This window comes from Anomaloglossus baeobatrachus, chromosome 2, assembly GCF_048569485.1.
Source record: "Anomaloglossus baeobatrachus isolate aAnoBae1 chromosome 2, aAnoBae1.hap1, whole genome shotgun sequence".
In the NCBI taxonomy this organism is placed as follows: domain Eukaryota; kingdom Metazoa; phylum Chordata; class Amphibia; order Anura; family Aromobatidae; genus Anomaloglossus; species Anomaloglossus baeobatrachus.
In genome coordinates, this window is record NC_134354.1 from 9,593,411 (window position 1) to 9,610,505 (window position 17,095).

At 61.1% G+C, this 17,095-nt stretch overlaps 2 protein-coding genes across 2 annotated transcripts in view; one reads left to right on the forward strand and one right to left on the reverse strand.

Annotated features, from left to right (window-relative positions):
• POLQ (DNA polymerase theta) overlaps nt 1–5,034 on the reverse strand; it is a 47,707-nt gene extending 42,673 nt beyond the window's left edge. Inside the window, 4 exon segments of the mRNA XM_075334859.1 lie at nt 794–924; nt 1,074–1,256; nt 3,952–4,680; nt 4,955–5,034. Of these exon segments, the coding sequence (XP_075190974.1) occupies nt 794–924; nt 1,074–1,256; nt 3,952–4,570 (933 nt within the window). The 5' untranslated portion in view covers nt 4,571–4,680; nt 4,955–5,034.
• A 316-nt stretch (nt 5,035–5,350) lies between these two features.
• Nucleotides 5,351–17,095, forward strand: part of LOC142290834 (uncharacterized) — a 29,821-nt gene continuing 18,076 nt past the window's right edge. The window contains exons 1-8 of the mRNA XM_075334864.1: nt 5,351–5,370; nt 6,604–6,679; nt 7,825–7,930; nt 7,997–8,127; nt 15,717–15,795; nt 15,885–15,962; nt 16,130–16,214; nt 16,382–16,461. Of these exons, the coding sequence (XP_075190979.1) occupies nt 6,612–6,679; nt 7,825–7,930; nt 7,997–8,127; nt 15,717–15,795; nt 15,885–15,962; nt 16,130–16,214; nt 16,382–16,461 (627 nt within the window). The 5' untranslated portion in view covers nt 5,351–5,370; nt 6,604–6,611. The remainder of the gene's footprint in view (nt 5,371–6,603; nt 6,680–7,824; nt 7,931–7,996; nt 8,128–15,716; nt 15,796–15,884; nt 15,963–16,129; nt 16,215–16,381; nt 16,462–17,095) is intronic.

Genomic DNA, 17,095 nt, shown 5'->3' on the forward strand with positions numbered 1-17,095 from the left:
CCCGGCCACTCCCCATCTCTAGGGGGGGGGGCCCGGCCACTCCCCATCTCTAGGGGGGGGGGGCCCGGCCACTCCCCATCTCTAGGGGGGGGGGGGCCCGGCCATTCCCCATCTCTAGGGGGGGGGGCCCGGCCACTCCCCATCTCTAGGGGGGGGGCCCGGCCACTCCCCATCTCTAGGGGGGGGGGCCCGGCCACTCCCCATCTCTAGGGGGGGGGCCCGGCCACTCCCCATCTCTAGGGGGGGGGCCCGGCCACTCCCCATCTCTAGGGGGGGGGCCCGGCCACTCCCCATCTCTAGGGGGGGGGCCCGGCCACTCCCCATCTCTAGGGGGGGGGGCCCGGCCACTCCCCATCTCTAGGGGGGGGCCCGGCCACTCCCCATCTCTAGGGGGGGGCCCGGCCACTCCCCATCTCTAGGGGGGGGCCCGGCCACTCCCCATCTCTAGGGGGGGGCCCGGCCACTCCCCATCTCTAGGGGGGGGCCCGGCCACTCCCCATCTCTAGGGGGGGGCCCGGCCACTCCCCATCTCTAGGGGGGGGCCCGGCCACTCCCCATCTCTAGGGGGGGGCCCGGCCACTCCCCATCCCTAGGGGGGGGCCCGGCCACTCCCCATCCCTAGGGGGGGGCCCGGCCACTCCCCATCCCTAGGGGGGGCCCGGCCACTCCCCATCCCTAGTGGGGGCCCGGCCACTCCCCATCCCTAGGGGGGCCTGGCATACTCAGTCCCTCCTGATCTAGCAGTACAGCAGCTTACAACCTGTAGGGGGCAGCACGTTGTTACTGACGTTACCTGCAGGTAAAACGTCTTCTCTTTGGCCACGGACACAAAGGGCAGGATGAAGATGGCTTTCTTGTGCGTCTCTAGGACTCTCTTCAGGATGAGCAGTTCGGCCACCAGAGTCTTCCCGGCACTTGTAGGAGCTTAGAGGGAAGAAGAGGTGAATGTGACCCGACCGGATACGTGTATGTGACGTCAGCCCTCCCTGCACACACACAGATATATATTCCGGTTACATGAATATTCTGCAGTTATGGACCGGGGGAGGGGTGACGTGGCGGACTACACTCACCAGAATACACCAGGTTCTTCCCTGCCAGGACCTGCCCCTGCATCAGACACTCCGCCTGCCACTCGAATATCCGCTCCACCCCCAGGCCGGCGTACTTCTGCTGCACGGCTCGGGGCAGACCCCAGCTCTCCAGCAGGAGCTTGTCCGCCAGCTCAGCCGGCACCGCCACGTGGAGGCCACGACCTGCGGGAGACGCCAGAGAGGGGAACGTCAGACATCACCAGAATCCACCAGGGGGAGTGGAGGACACCAGGGCAGATTTAAGATGAATGGATTTCAATTTTTTCGCCTCCGTGTTTCCCTGGGAGTAAATCTAGTTTCGCTTGAATTGGGCTACGCCCAGTTGGCTAACAAGACTAGATTTAATTGCAAGGAGGAGGAGTCATGTCAGGAATCGAGCGAAGCAAGAAGAAATTAAAAACATTGCTGCATTTACACCTGGAAAATAAAGACATTTATGGATTAAGTATAAACAAGATCAAAGAATGTCCCTCAATGTTCCAGGATCCATCTAAACTGATGTGAAGCTCTTCCCTGTCCGGATGGAGCGTCCCTTCAAGTGACAGGAAACCCTGATTATAAAAGAGAGAAAGAATCCAAAGCCCGAGGTCCCCGGAGTGAGTCACCGGAGCGGCTCAGGGGGATGGGGGGATTATTAGCGACATTTATCACAGGGTAAATCCGGGCACGGGGGCCTCATATTGGGGTTTGCTTCACAGTCAGGGAAAATACAAAAAAAAAAAGTTCAGTCTCTCTCTGTCGTCCCGGCGGTGTCCCTCCCCCTCCACATCGTCCCAGCGGCTGTGTCCCTCCCCTTCATACTGTCTTGGCGGTGTCCTGCCCCTCCATACTGTCCCGGCGGCGGTGTGTTGCCCCTCCATACTGTCCCGGCGGCGGTGTGCTGCCCCTCCATACTGTCCCGGCGGCAGTGTCCCTCCCCTCCATACTGTCCCGGCGGCGGTGTCCCGCCCCTCCATACTGTCCCGGCGGCGGTGTCCCTCCCCCTTCCATACTGTCCCGGCGGCGGTGTCCTGCCCCTCCATACTGTCCCGGCGGCGGTGTGCTGCCCCTCCATACTGTCCCGGCGGCAGTGTCCCGCCCCTCCATACTGTCCCGGCGGCGGTGTCCTGCCCCTCCATACTGTCTTGGCTGTTTCCCTCCCCTCCATACTGTCCCGGTGGTGTCCCGCCCCTCCATACTGTCCCGGCGGCTGTGTCCCTCCCCTCCATACTGTCCCGGAGGTGTCCTGCCCCTCCATACTGTCCCGGCGGCTGTGTCCCTCCCCTCCATACTGTCCCGGCGGCTGTGTCCCTCCCCTCCATACTGTCCTGGCGGCTGTATCCCTCCCCTCCATACTGTCCCGGCGGCGGTGTCCTGCCCCTCCATACTGTCCCGGCGGCAGTGTCCCTCCCCTCCATACTGTCCCGGCGGCGGTGTCCCGCCCCTCCATACTGTCCCGGCGGCGGTGTCCCTCCCTTCCATACTGTCCCGGCGGCGGTGTCCTGCCCCTCCATACTGTCTTGGCTGTTTCCCTCCCCTCCATACTGTCCCGGCGGTGTCCCGCCCCTCCATACTGTCCCGGCGGCTGTGTCCCTCCCCTCCATACTGTCCTGGCGGCTGTGTCCCTCCCCTCCATACTGTCCTGGCAGCTGTATCCCTCCCCTCCATACTGTCCTGGCAGCTGTATCCCTCCCCTCCATACTGTCCCGGCGGTGTCCTGTCCCTCCATACTGTCCCGGCGGCTGTGTCCCTCCCCTCCATACTGTCCCGGCGGTGTCCTGCCCCTCCATACTGTCCCGGCGGCTGTGTCCCTCCCCTCCATACTGTCCTGGCGGCTGTATCCCTCCCCTCCATACTGTCCCGGCGGCGGTGTCCTGCCCCTCCATACTGTCCCGGCAGTGGTGTCCTGCCCCTCCATACTGTCTTGGCTGTTTCCCTCCCCTCCATACTGTCCCGGCGGTGTCACTCCCCTCCATACTGTCACGGCGGTGTCCCGCCCCTCCATACTGTCCCGGCGGCTGTGTCCCTCCCCTCCATACTGTCCTGGCGGCTGTGTCCCTCCCCTCCATACTGTCCTGGTGGCTGTATCCCTCCCCTCCATACTGTCCCGGCGGTGTCCTGCCCCTCCATACTGTCCCGGCGGCTGTGTCCCTCCCCTCCATACTGTCCCGGAGGTGTCCTGCCCCTCCATACTGTCCCGGTGGCTGTGTCCCTCCCCTCCATACTGTCCCGGCGGCTGTGTCCATCCCCTCCATACTGTCCTGGCGGCTGTATCCCTCCCCTCCATACTGTCCCGGCGGCGGTGTCCTGCCCCTCCATACTGTCCCGGCGGCGGTGTCCTGCCCCTCCATACTGTCCCGGCGGCGGTGTCCTGCCCCTCCATACTGTCCCGGCGGTGGTGTACTGCCCCTCCATACTGTCTTGGCTGTGTCCCTCCCCTCCATACTGTCCCGGCGGCTGTGTCCCTCCCCTCCATACTGTCCTGGCGGCTGTATCCCTCCCCTCCATACTGTCCTGGCGGCTGTATCCCTCCCCTCCATACTGTCCTGGCGGCTGTATCCCTCCCCTCCATACTGTCCCGGCGGTGTCCTGCCCCTCCATAATGTCCCGGCAGCTGTGTCCCTCCCCTCCATACTGTCCCGGCGGCTGTGTCCCTCCCCTCCATACTGTCCCGGCGGCTGTATCCCTCCCCTCCATACTGTCCTGGCGGCTGTATCCCTCCCCTCCATACTGTCCCGGCGGTGTCCTGCCCCTCCATAATGTCCCGGCAGCTGTGTCCCTCCCCTCCATACTGTCCCGGCGGCTGTGTCCCTCCCCTCCATACTGTCCCGGCGGCGGTGTCCTGTTCCCCTTATGTATACCATCCCACCATATTCACCACTGCTGCTCAGGCTGCCGTCCAGCAGGGAGCGCTCCAGACCAGACGGTGGTGCCAGCACTGAGGCGGAGAGGAAGGCGCCTGCGCTCTCCCGCCTGCTCCGCTTCTCCAGGATGGACGCCTGCTGCCCCGGGCTGAAGAGGATGTAGTCTCTGGTGTCAGCCGCTCCTCCGATGGCCCCAGGGCCCCTGCTCCGTTGTCCGGGGAACGCCCTGTTGCTCGACGGTATGGGCTTGCGGTGTGAGCGGAGCGCGGCCTTCTCAACCCGGGAGAGGTTCGGGGGGTCCTCGGAGCAGAGCAGGCTGTAGTCTCTGGTGTCAGCCGATCCTCCGCTGGCCCCGGGGTCTCGCAGTCCAGTGGACGTCCTGTTGCTCGGAGGTCGGGGCTTGCGGTGTGAGCGGAGCGCGGCCTTCTTACCCCGGGAGGGGCTCTGGGGGTCCTCAGACCCCGGACTGGACGGGGAGCGCGGACGCAAACGTTTGCGGCTATTGTGGGGGCCCAGGACCCCCTTAGCGCTGGATGCCACCATCTTGGGATCATTTTCCTTGGCCGCTAATCCTCCAAACAAGATGGTGGCCAGGCTGGCCTTCGTTGCCGGGGTTCTGTGCGGTTTCTGCATGGCGACGTCCGGTTATCTCCGCGCATGTCGGAGGGTCCTGCAGAGGCGGTCCACGGGCGGCCTGTGACGGGGACACATTATCAGGACGCCGGACCCCAGAGCAGCCGGACCTGCGGAAGGAAAAGAGGAGGGAGAAGGTGAAGACAGCCGCCATCTTGTCACCACACAAATCACCTGGAAACTACAACTCCCATCATCAGCAGCAAAACAGATCCCTGCTCTGAGCAGGAGTCACTGGAGACCAGGGGCACAGCCGGAGACGTGCGAGCAGCCCCTCATAATGAACCCCCCATACGCTATACACCGGTCACCATGACAACCAGGAGAGTGCAGACACAATCACCCCTCTTCTTCACAATGGTCTGTCCCATCCCCCCTCCTCACCTCATATGGGCTTTACCAGAACCGGGCTATTCGCAGCCCAGAGCCGCCCGTCAGGTTTAAACTGCGCGCGTGACCATCCTGCGCCGTCTTACGTCACCACCGGAGCGACCGCGGCGCCGCCATTTTGGTTGTGGGCAGCTGCATCACGTGACAAGGTAGATGCGTGGTCCCTACTGTGGGCAAATCTCAGCTGCAGGGTTACTGACGTGTTAACCCCTGGTGTGCTGTAATGTGAGATTAACCGCAAATGTGAAGGGAATCCAGAGGTCAGCAAGCAGGGGGTTAACGCGAAGCGAAGTCAGCTGATCCCTATGTTATAAGTAGACAGTAGGGAGCCAGAGGCGGCGCTGAGCGCAGGTGAGGGGTGTAAGGGCTGGGAGAACCCCCGAAGGGTAAGAGGCAAAGGCGGGGAGCAGGTGAGGGAGGGCTGGTGCAGCTACTGTGAGCTTACATTGCTGATACTCCAGAGCTGCACTCACTATTCTGCTGGTGCAGTCACTGTGTACATATATTACTGATCCTCAGTTACCTCCTGTATTATACTCCAGAGCTGCACTCACTATTCTGCTGGTGCAGGCACTGTGTACATACATTACTGATCCTCAGTTACCTCCTGTATTATACTCCAGAGCTGCACTCACTATTCTGCTGGTGCAGTCACTGTGTACATACATTACATTACTGATCCTGAGTTACCTCCTGTATTATACTCCAGAGCTGCACTCACTATTCTGCTGGAGCAGTCACTGTGTACATACATTACATTACTGATCCTGAGTTACCTCCTGTATTATACTCCAGAGCTGCACTCACTATTCTGCTGGTGCAGTCACTGTGTACATACATTACATTACTGATCCTGAGTTACCTCCTGTATTATATTCCAGAGCTGCACTCACTATTCTGCTGGTGCAGTCACTGTGTACATACATTACATTATTGATCCTGAGTTACCTCCTGTATTATACTCCAGAGCTGCACTCACTATTCTGCTGATGCAGTCACTGTGTACATTACATTATTGATCCTGAGTTACCTCCTGTATTATACTCCAGAGCTGCACTCACTATTCTGCTGGTGCAGTCACTATGTACATACATTACATTACTGATCCTGAGTTACCTCCTGTATTATACCCCAGAGCTGCACTCACTATTCTACTGGTGCAGTCACTGTGTACATACATTACTGATCCTGAGTTACCTCCTGTATTATACTCCGGAGCTGCACTCACTATTCTACTGGTGCAGTCACTGTGTACATACATTACTGATCCTGAGTTACCTCCTGTATTATACTCCAGAGCTGCACTCACTATTCTGCTGGTGCAGCCATTGTGTACATACATTACTGATCCTGAGTTACCTCCTGTATTATACTCCAGAGCTGCGCTCACTATTCTGCTGATGCAGTCACTGTGTACATTACATTACTGATCCTGAGTTACCTCCTGTATTATACTCCAGAGCTGCACTCACTATTCTGCTGGTGCAGTCACTGTGTACATACATTACATTACTGATCCTGAGTTACCTCCTGTATTATACTCCAGAGCTGCACTCACTATTCTGCTGGTGCAGTCACTGTGTACATACATTACATTATTGATCCTGTATTGTACTTCAGAGCTGCACTCCTTTTCTCTTTAGCATCAGTAATGGCGCACAGTTTCTATGAGAGATGTTCCTGGTTGTCGTGCGGTCTGCGGGAGAAGACGAGTTCTCGGTAATTATTGATATTTTGTTTCTGCTGTTGCCGCTTTCCCGCAGCTCAGGACCTCTGCTTGCTGTCATCTATAGGCGCTGTCCTTGTATTTTCCAGACACTTTCTGTGCTCTGCTGCTGCGTGGCTCGTTGCTCATCAGTCTGTGGTGGCGGGTGGTGCTGCTCTGCTGCTGCGTGGCTCGTTGCTCATCAGTCTGTGGTGGCGGGTGGTGCTGCTCTGCTGCTTCATGGCTATTTGCTCATCAGTCCTCGGTGGCGGGTGGTGCTGCTCTGCTGCTGCGTGGCTCGTTGCTCATCAGTCCGTGGTGGCGGGCAGTGCTGCTCTGCTGCTGCGTGGCTCGTTGCTCATCAGTCTGCAGTTGTGGTCGGTGCTGCTCTGCTGCTGCGTGGCTCGTTGCTCATCAGTCCGCGGTGGCGGGTGGTGCTGCTCTGCTGCTGCGTGGCTCGTTGCTCATCAGTCTGTGGTGGCGGGTGGTGCTGCTCTGCTGCTGCGTGGCTCGTTGCTCATCAGTCCGCGGTGGCGGGTGGTGCTGCTCTGCTGCTGCGTGGCTCGTTGCTCATCAGTCTGCAGTTGTGGTCGGTGCTGCTCTGCTGCTTCATGGCTATTTGCTCATCAGTCCTCGGTGGCGGGTGGTGCTGCTCTGCTGCTGCGTGGCTCGTTGCTCATCAGTCCGTGGTGGCGGGCAGTGCTGCTCTGCTGCTGCATGGCTCGTTGCTCATCAGTCTGTGGTGGCGGGTGGTGCTGCTCTGCTGCTTCATGGCTATTTGCTCATCAGTCTGTGGTGGCGGGTGGTGCTGCTCTGCTGCTGCGTGGCTAGTTGCTCATCAGTCCGCGGTGGCGGGTGGTGCTGCTCTGCTGCTGTGTGGCTCGTTGCTCATCAGTCTGTGGTGGCGGGTGGTGCTGCTCTGCTGCTGCGTGGCTCGTTGCTCATCAGTCCGCGGTGGCGGGCGGTGCTGCTCTGCTGCTGCGTGGCTTGTTGCTCATCAGTCGGCGGGCGGTGCTGCTCTGCTGCTGCGTGGCTTGTTGCTCATCAGTCGGCGGGCGGTGCTGCTCTGCTGCTGCGTGGCTTGTTGCTCATCAGTCGGCGGGCGGTGCTGCTCTAAGTTCGTCTGTTCCTGATGTCTTCCGGTTTCTCCCGTTCTCAGACGCGGCTGCTGCGATCTGTTGCGGTTCTGCAGGAGTCGGCCTCGGATCTTGGACTTTTCTCCGGACCCGGCGTGCGTGCATGGGGTGGTGAAGCTGCTGGACGAGGTAATGGGGCGGCCCAGTCCCTGCCCCTGGTCTCCCCCAGTATTAGGGTCTCACCGCCCGTGTCAGCTTCTTGCAGATGGCGGCTGCGCTCGGGCCGTGTCCTGCAGATGTGGGGACTCTCTCCAGGATTCCTTCTCTCTGGCCGCGGCACTGTCCTCCACCTTCGAAGACGAGTGTAGACCCCGAGGGGCCGTTAAGTGAGTGCTGCTCAATTAACCCCTACATGTCATGTGTCACCAGAGCACGCGACGCCCTGAATCTGAGGACACCCTGATCCCGGTCACCAGTGACTCTGTGCGGATGAAGGGAGGGGGCTTTACTCCTGGCCGGAGTGATGTCCAGAGTGATGTGCCCCCTTGGAGTATTTCTGCTCCATCTCTGTGTTCCTTGTTTTTTTCTGCTTCTCGGTCCCAGTCTTTCCCTGTGCGCTCCTCTCAGGTCCCCCGTCTTTCCCTGTGCCCTCCTCTCAGGTTCCCCGTCTTTCCCTGTGCCCTCCTCTCAGGTTCCCCGTCTTTCCCTGTGCGCTCCTCTCAGGTTCCCCGTCTTTCCCTGTGCCCTCCTCTCAGGTTCCCCGTCTTTCCCTGTGCCCTCCTCTCAGGTTCCCCGTCTTTCCCTGTGCCCTCCTCTCAGGTTCCCCGTCTTTCCCTGTGCCCTCCTCTCAGGTTCCCCGTCTTTCCCTGTGCCCTCCTCTCAGGTCCCCCGTCTTTCCCCGTGCCCTCCTCTCAGGTTCCCCGTCTTTCCCTGTGCCCTCCTCAGGTTCCCCGTCTTTCCCTGTGCCCTCCTCTCAGGTTCCCCGTCTTTCCCTGTGCCCTCCTCTCAGGTTCCCCGTCTTTCCCTGTGCCCTCCTCTCAGGTTCCCCATCTTTCCCTGTGCCCTCCTCTCAGGTTCCCCGTCTTTCCCTGTGCCCTCCTCTCAGGTCCCCAGTCTTTCTCTGTGCCCTCCTCTCAGGTTCCCAGTCTTTCCCTGTGCCCTCCTCTCAGGTTCCCCGTCTTTCCCCGTGCCCTCCTCTCAGGTTCCCCGTCTTTCCCTGTGCCCTCCTCTCAGGTTCCCCGTCTTTCCCTGTGCGCTCCTCTCAGGTCCCCCGTCTTTCCCTGTGCCCTCCTCTCAGGTTCCCCGTCTTTCCCTGTGCCCTCCTCTCAGGTTCCCCGTCTTTCCCTGTGCGCTCCTCTCAGGTTCCCCGTCTTTCCCTGTGCCCTCCTCTCAGGTTCCCCGTCTTTCCCTGTGCCCTCCTCTCAGGTTCCCCGTCTTTCCCTGTGCCCTCCTCTCAGGTTCCCCGTCTTTCCCTGTGCCCTCCTCTCAGGTTCCCCGTCTTTCCCTGTGCCCTCCTCTCAGGTTCCCCGTCTTTCCCTGTGCCCTCCTCTCAGGTCCCCCGTCTTTCCCCGTGCCCTCCTCTCAGGTTCCCCGTCTTTCCCTGTGCCCTCCTCAGGTTCCCCGTCTTTCCCTGTGCCCTCCTCTCAGGTTCCCCGTCTTTCCCTGTGCCCTCCTCTCAGGTTCCCCGTCTTTCCCTGTGCCCTCCTCTCAGGTTCCCCATCTTTCCCTGTGCCCTCCTCTCAGGTTCCCCGTCTTTCCCTGTGCCCTCCTCTCAGGTCCCCAGTCTTTCTCTGTGCCCTCCTCTCAGGTTCCCAGTCTTTCCCTGTGCCCTCCTCTCAGGTTCCCCGTCTTTCCCCGTGCCCTCCTCTCAGGTTCCCCGTCTTTCCCTGTGCCCTCCTCTCAGGTTCCCCGTCTTTCCCTGTGCCCTCCTCTCAGGTTCCCCGTCTTTCCCTGTGCCCTCCTCTCAGGTTCCCTGTGTTTCTCTGTGCCCTCCTCTCAGGTTCCCTGTGTTTCTCTGTGCCCTCCTCTCAGGTTCCCCGTCTTTCTCTGTGCCCTCCTCTCAGGTTCCCCGTCTTTCTCTGTGCCCTCCTCTCAGGTTCCCCGTCTTTCTCTGTGCCCTCCTCTCAGGTTCCCCGTGTTTCTCTGTGCCCTCCTCTCAGGTCCCCCGTCTTTCCCTGTGCCCTCCTCTCAGGTTCCCCGTCTTTCTCTGTGCCCTCCTCTCAGGTTCCCCGTCTTTCTCTGTGCCCTCCTCTCAGGTTCCCCGTCTTTCTCTGTGCCCTCCTCTCAGGTCCCCCGTCTTTCTCTGTGCCCTCCTCTCAGGTCCCCCGTCTTTCCCTGTGCCCTCCTCTCAGGTCCCCCGTCTTTCCCTGTGCCCTCCTCTCAGGTCCCCCGTCTTTCCCTGTGCCCTCCTCTCAGGTTCTCCGTCTTTCCCTGTGCCCTCCTCTCAGGTTCTCCGTCTTTCCCTGTGCCCTCCTCTCAGGTTCCCCGTCTTTCCCTGTGCCCTCCTCTCAGGTCCCCCGTCTTTCCCTGTGCCCTCCTCTCAGGTCCCCCGTCTTTCCCTGTGCCCTCCTCTCAGGTTCCCCGTCTTTCCCTGTGCCCTCCTCTCAGGTTCCCCGTCTTTCCCTGTGCCCTCCTCTCAGGTTCCCCGTCTTTCCCTGTGCCCTCCTCTCAGGTTCCCCGTCTTTCCCTGTGCCCTCCTCTCAGGTTCCCCGTCTTTCCCTGTGCCCTCCTCTCAGGTTCAGTCTTTCCCTGTGCCCTCCTCTCAGGTTCACAGTCTTTCCCTGTGCCCTCCTCTCAGGTTCACAGTCTTTCCCTGTGCCCTCCTCTCAGGTTCACAGTCTTTCCCTGTGCCCTCCTCTCAGGTTCAGTCTTTCCCTGTGCCCTCCTCTCAGGTTCACAGTCTTTCTCTGTGCGTTCCTCTCAGGTCCCCCGTCTTTCTCTGTGCGCTCCTCTCAGGTTCCCCGTCTTTCCCCGTGCCCTCCTCTCAGGTTCCCCCGTCTTTCCCCGTGCCCTCCTCTCAGGTTCCCCCGTCTTTCCCCGTGCCCTCCTCTCAGGTTCCCAGTCTTTCCCTGTGCCCTCCTCTCAGGTTCCCCGTCTTTCCCTGTGCCCTCCTCTCAGGTTCCCCGTCTTTCCCTGTGCCCTCCTCTCAGGTTCCCCGTCTTTCCCTGTGCCCTCCTCTCAGGTCCCCCATCTTTCCCTGTGCCCTCCTCTCAGGTTCCCAGTCTTTCCCTGTGCCCTCCTCTCAGGTTCCCCGTCTTTCCCTGTGCCCTCCTCTCAGGTTCCCCGTCTTTCCCTGTGCCCTCCTCTCAGGTTCCCCGTCTTTCCCTGTGCCCTCCTCTCAGGTTCCCCGTCTTTCCCTGTGCCCTCCTCTCAGGTCCCCCATCTTTCCCTGTGCCCTCCTCTCAGGTTCCCCGTGTTTCTCTGTGCCCTCCTCTCAGGTTCCCTGTGTTTCTCTGTGCCCTCCTCTCAGGTTCCCCGTCTTTCTCTGTGCCCTCCTCTCAGGTTCCCCGTCTTTCTCTGTGCCCTCCTCTCAGGTTCCCCGTCTTTCTCTGTGCCCTCCTCTCAGGTCCCCCGTCTTTCTCTGTGCCCTCCTCTCAGGTCCCCCGTCTTTCTCTGTGCCCTCCTCTCAGGTCCCCCGTCTTTCTCTGTGCCCTCCTCTCAGGTCCCCCGTCTTTCTCTGTGCCCTCCTCTCAGGTCCCCCGTCTTTCTCTGTGCCCTCCTCTCAGGTCCCCCGTCTTTCCCTGTGCCCTCCTCTCAGGTCCTCCGTCTTTCCCTGTGCCCTCCTCTCAGGTCCCCCGTCTTTCCCTGTGCCCTCCTCTCAGGTCCCCCGTCTTTCCCTGTGCCCTCCTCTCAGGTCCCCCGTCTTTCCCTGTGCCCTCCTCTCAGGTTCTCCGTCTTTCCCTGTGCCCTCCTCTCAGGTTCTCCGTCTTTCCCTGTGCCCTCCTCTCAGGTTCCCCGTCTTTCCCTGTGCCCTCCTCTCAGGTCCCCCGTCTTTCCCTGTGCCCTCCTCTCAGGTCCCCCGTCTTTCCCTGTGCCCTCCTCTCAGGTCCCCCGTCTTTCCCTGTGCCCTCCTCTCAGGTTCCCCGTCTTTCCCTGTGCCCTCCTCTCAGGTTCCCCGTCTTTCCCTGTGCCCTCCTCTCAGGTTCCCCGTCTTTCCCTGTGCCCTCCTCTCAGGTTCAGTCTTTCCCTGTGCCCTCCTCTCAGGTCCCCCGTCTTTCTCTGTGCGCTCCTCTCAGGTTCCCCGTCTTTCCCCGTGCCCTCCTCTCAGGTTCCCCCGTCTTTCCCCGTGCCCTCCTCTCAGGTTCCCCCGTCTTTCCCCGTGCCCTCCTCTCAGGTTCCCCCGTCTTTCCCCGTGCCCTCCTCTCAGGTTCCCCCGTCTTTCCCCGTGCCCTCCTCTCAGGTTCCCCCGTCTTTCCCCGTGCCCTCCTCTCAGGTTCCCCCGTCTTTCCCTGTGCCCTCCTCTCAGGTTCCCCGTCTTTCCCTGTGCCCTCCTCTCAGGTTCCCCGTCTTTCCCTGTGCCCTCCTCTCAGGTTCCCCGTCTTTCCCTGTGCCCTCCTCTCAGGTTCCCCGTCTTTCCCTGTGCCCTCCTCTCAGGTTCAGTCTTTCCCTGTGCCCTCCTCTCAGGTCCCCCGTCTTTCTCTGTGCCCTCCTCTCAGGTCCCCCGTCTTTCTCTGTGCGCTCCTCTCAGGTTCCCCGTCTTTCCCCGTGCCCTCCTCTCAGGTTCCCCCGTCTTTCCCCGTGCCCTCCTCTCAGGTTCCCCCGTCTTTCCCCGTGCCCTCCTCTCAGGTTCCCCCGTCTTTCCCCGTGCCCTCCTCTCAGGTTCCCCCGTCTTTCCCCGTGCCCTCCTCTCAGGTTCCCCCGTCTTTCTCTGTGCCCTCCTCTCAGGTTCCCCGTCTTTCTCTGTGCCCTCCTCTCAGGTTCCCCGTCTTTCTCTGTGCCCTCCTCTCAGGTCCCCCGTCTTTCTCTGTGCCCTCCTCTCAGGTCCCCCGTCTTTCTCTGTGCCCTCCTCTCAGGTCCCCCGTCTTTCTCTGTGCCCTCCTCTCAGGTCCCCCGTCTTTCTCTGTGCCCTCCTCTCAGGTCCCCCGTCTTTCTCTGTGCCCTCCTCTCAGGTCCCCCGTCTTTCCCTGTGCCCTCCTCTCAGGTCCTCCGTCTTTCCCTGTGCCCTCCTCTCAGGTCCCCCGTCTTTCCCTGTGCCCTCCTCTCAGGTCCCCCGTCTTTCCCTGTGCCCTCCTCTCAGGTCCCCCGTCTTTCCCTGTGCCCTCCTCTCAGGTTCTCCGTCTTTCCCTGTGCCCTCCTCTCAGGTTCTCCGTCTTTCCCTGTGCCCTCCTCTCAGGTTCCCCGTCTTTCCCTGTGCCCTCCTCTCAGGTCCCCCGTCTTTCCCTGTGCCCTCCTCTCAGGTCCCCCGTCTTTCCCTGTGCCCTCCTCTCAGGTCCCCCGTCTTTCCCTGTGCCCTCCTCTCAGGTTCCCCGTCTTTCCCTGTGCCCTCCTCTCAGGTTCCCCGTCTTTCCCTGTGCCCTCCTCTCAGGTTCCCCGTCTTTCCCTGTGCCCTCCTCTCAGGTTCAGTCTTTCCCTGTGCCCTCCTCTCAGGTCCCCCGTCTTTCTCTGTGCGCTCCTCTCAGGTTCCCCGTCTTTCCCCGTGCCCTCCTCTCAGGTTCCCCCGTCTTTCCCCGTGCCCTCCTCTCAGGTTCCCCCGTCTTTCCCCGTGCCCTCCTCTCAGGTTCCCCCGTCTTTCCCCGTGCCCTCCTCTCAGGTTCCCCCGTCTTTCCCCGTGCCCTCCTCTCAGGTTCCCCCGTCTTTCCCCGTGCCCTCCTCTCAGGTTCCCCCGTCTTTCCCCGTGCCCTCCTCTCAGGTTCCCCCGTCTTTCCCTGTGCCCTCCTCTCAGGTTCCCCGTCTTTCCCTGTGCCCTCCTCTCAGGTTCCCCGTCTTTCCCTGTGCCCTCCTCTCAGGTTCCCCGTCTTTCCCTGTGCCCTCCTCTCAGGTTCCCCGTCTTTCCCTGTGCCCTCCTCTCAGGTTCAGTCTTTCCCTGTGCCCTCCTCTCAGGTCCCCCGTCTTTCTCTGTGCCCTCCTCTCAGGTCCCCCGTCTTTCTCTGTGCGCTCCTCTCAGGTTCCCCGTCTTTCCCCGTGCCCTCCTCTCAGGTTCCCCCGTCTTTCCCCGTGCCCTCCTCTCAGGTTCCCCCGTCTTTCCCCGTGCCCTCCTCTCAGGTTCCCCCGTCTTTCCCCGTGCCCTCCTCTCAGGTTCCCCCGTCTTTCCCCGTGCCCTCCTCTCAGGTTCCCCCGTCTTTCCCCGTGCCCTCCTCTCAGGTTCCCCCGTCTTTCCCCGTGCCCTCCTCTCAGGTTCCCCCGTCTTTCCCCGTGCCCTCCTCTCAGGTTCCCCCGTCTTTCCCCGTGCCCTCCTCTCAGGTTCCCCCGTCTTTCCCCGTGCCCTCCTCTCAGGTTCCCCCGTCTTTCCCCGTGCCCTCCTCTCAGGTTCCCCCGTCTTTCCCCGTGCCCTCCTCTCAGGTTCCCCCGTCTTTCCCCGTGCCCTCCTCTCAGGTTCCCCCGTCTTTCCCCGTGCCCTCCTCTCAGGTTCCCCCGTCTTTCCCCGTGCCCTCCTCTCAGGTTCCCCCGTCTTTCCCCGTGCCCTCCTCTCAGGTTCCCCCGTCTTTCCCCGTGCCCTCCTCTCAGGTTCCCCCGTCTTTCCCCGTGCCCTCCTCTCAGGTTCCCCCGTCTTTCCCCGTGCCCTCCTCTCAGGTTCCCCCGTCTTTCCCCGTGCCCTCCTCTCAGGTTCCCCCGTCTTTCCCCGTGCCCTCCTCTCAGGTTCCCCCGTCTTTCCCCGTGCCCTCCTCTCAGGTTCCCCCGTCTTTCCCCGTGCCCTCCTCTCAGGTTCCCCCGTCTTTCCCCGTGCCCTCCTCTCAGGTTCCCCCGTCTTTCCCCGTGCCCTCCTCTCAGGTTCCCCCGTCTTTCCCCGTGCCCTCCTCTCAGGTTCCCCCGTCTTTCCCCGTGCCCTCCTCTCAGGTTCCCCCGTCTTTCCCCGTGCCCTCCTCTCAGGTTCCCCCGTCTTTCCCCGTGCCCTCCTCTCAGGTTCCCCCGTCTTTCCCCGTGCCCTCCTCTCAGGTTCCCCCGTCTTTCCCCGTGCCCTCCTCTCAGGTTCCCCCGTCTTTCCCCGTGCCCTCCTCTCAGGTTCCCCCGTCTTTCCCCGTGCCCTCCTCTCAGGTTCCCCCGTCTTTCCCCGTGCCCTCCTCTCAGGTTCCCCCGTCTTTCCCCGTGCCCTCCTCTCAGGTTCCCCCGTCTTTCCCCGTGCCCTCCTCTCAGGTTCCCCCGTCTTTCCCCGTGCCCTCCTCTCAGGTTCCCCCGTCTTTCCCCGTGCCCTCCTCTCAGGTTCCCCCGTCTTTCCCCGTGCCCTCCTCTCAGGTTCCCCCGTCTTTCCCCGTGCCCTCCTCTCAGGTTCCCCCGTCTTTCCCCGTGCCCTCCTCTCAGGTTCCCCCGTCTTTCCCCGTGCCCTCCTCTCAGGTTCCCCCGTCTTTCCCCGTGCCCTCCTCTCAGGTTCCCCCGTCTTTCCCCGTGCCCTCCTCTCAGGTTCCCCCGTCTTTCCCCGTGCCCTCCTCTCAGGTTCCCCCGTCTTTCCCCGTGCCCTCCTCTCAGGTTTCCCCGTCTTTCCCCGTGCCCTCCTCTCAGGTTTCCCCGTCTTTCCCCTGTGCCCTCCTCTCAGGTTCCCCCGTCTTTCCCCGTGCCCTCCTCTCAGGTTCCCCCGTCTTTCCCCGTGCCCTCCTCTCAGGTTTCCCCCGTCTTTCCCCGTGCCCTCCTCTCAGGTTCCCCCGTCTTTCCCCGTGCCCTCCTCTCAGGTCCCCCGTCTTTCCCTGTGCCCTCCTCTCAGGTTCCCCCGTCTTTCCCCGTGCCCTCCTCTCAGGTTCCCCCGTCTTTCCCCGTGCCCTCCTCTCAGGTTCCCCCGTCTTTCCCCGTGCCCTCCTCTCAGGTCGCTGTGTTCTCTGCTCTGCAGGTTTTTGCTCCAGATGGACCTGCTGCGTCACTGGCACAGAATGACGAACGCGGTCCCCCGGCTCCAAGAGCTCCTGGAGGTAAATGTGACCCCGGATTATGGCTGATTGGTGCAGGTAATTCTGCTGCTTCTGATGTGACCTCCTCTTACTGACGCTTTTACTTGCAGGTTTGCTGCCCTGCGTTGGTTCCCCAGGGGTGGAGCATGTGCCTGTCCTGCAGGGAGCGCCAGGAGGAGTTGTCAGAGGTCACTACTAGAACTTGTCATTTTGATGCCTGATTGCACATGTAGGGGGTCTGCTCGTCACATAAGCGCCCACCAATCCTCAGTGTGGTGGTGGTGCCGGGGTCTTATGAGTCCGTCTTCATCGGACCCTCTGCATTGTGATGCCCCATCTTCTTCTTCCTCACCAGGTGTCTTCAGGCAAATTTCACAAACCCAGCAATAGACAGGCGGCGGGCCGGAGGTCCGGGGAGCACAGAACTGCTGCAAGCTTTAGTGAGTCGTGGAGGGAGGGTAACAATTATGGGGGGCACTTGTCTGGAGTATAAGGGTCCCTGACCCCCTATTCTGACAGGCGGCTGATGCAATTGGTTAATAACCTGACAAATTTCTCAGTAAAGGTATAAAATATAAATCTCCCGATCCTCTTCTGTCTCCACCAGAATGTGTGTGCAGTCCGGAGGAGACGGGCGGTGACGACCTACCGGGGGCCGAGGAGCGATCCGGCCACAGACTGAAACCGGTGAGTGACGGCAAAAGTGAAAAACCGCAAACCTGATATCACGAGTGACTGCCGACGAGGAGAGCGAACGGATATAGATGCACTACAAATACCAATAGACCATGAATGGAGGCGCAGGCTCCTCTGTGCTGCTCCGGACGGGGCTCTACAGAGCAGTTTTCGGGATTCATGATGGGCCCAGCGGCTAATCCCCGTAGAAATCGCTTATATCCTCTGTCGTACAGAGAGGTGGTACTTTTTTAATTCTGGGGATAAACATTTTAAGGGTCTAAAGAAGTTAGTAACTTAATGATTCCAGTTCTGCTGAGGGCCCTCATCACTGGGTGTCTGCTCCTTCCTGGGTCCTGATTCCAGCTCTGCTGAGGGCCCCCATCACTGGGTGTCTGCTCCTTCCTGGGTCCTGATTCCAGCTCTGCTGAGGGCCCCCATCACTGGGTGTCTGCTCCTTCCTGGGTCCTGATTCCAGCTCTGCTGAGGTCCCTCATCACTGGGTGTCTGCTCCTTCCTGGGTCCTGATTCCAGCTCTGCTGAGGGCCCTCATCACTGGGTGTCTGCTCCTTCCTGGGTCCTGATTCCAGCTCTGCTGAGTGGCCCCCATCACTGGGTGTCTGCTCCTTCCTGGGTCCTGATTCCA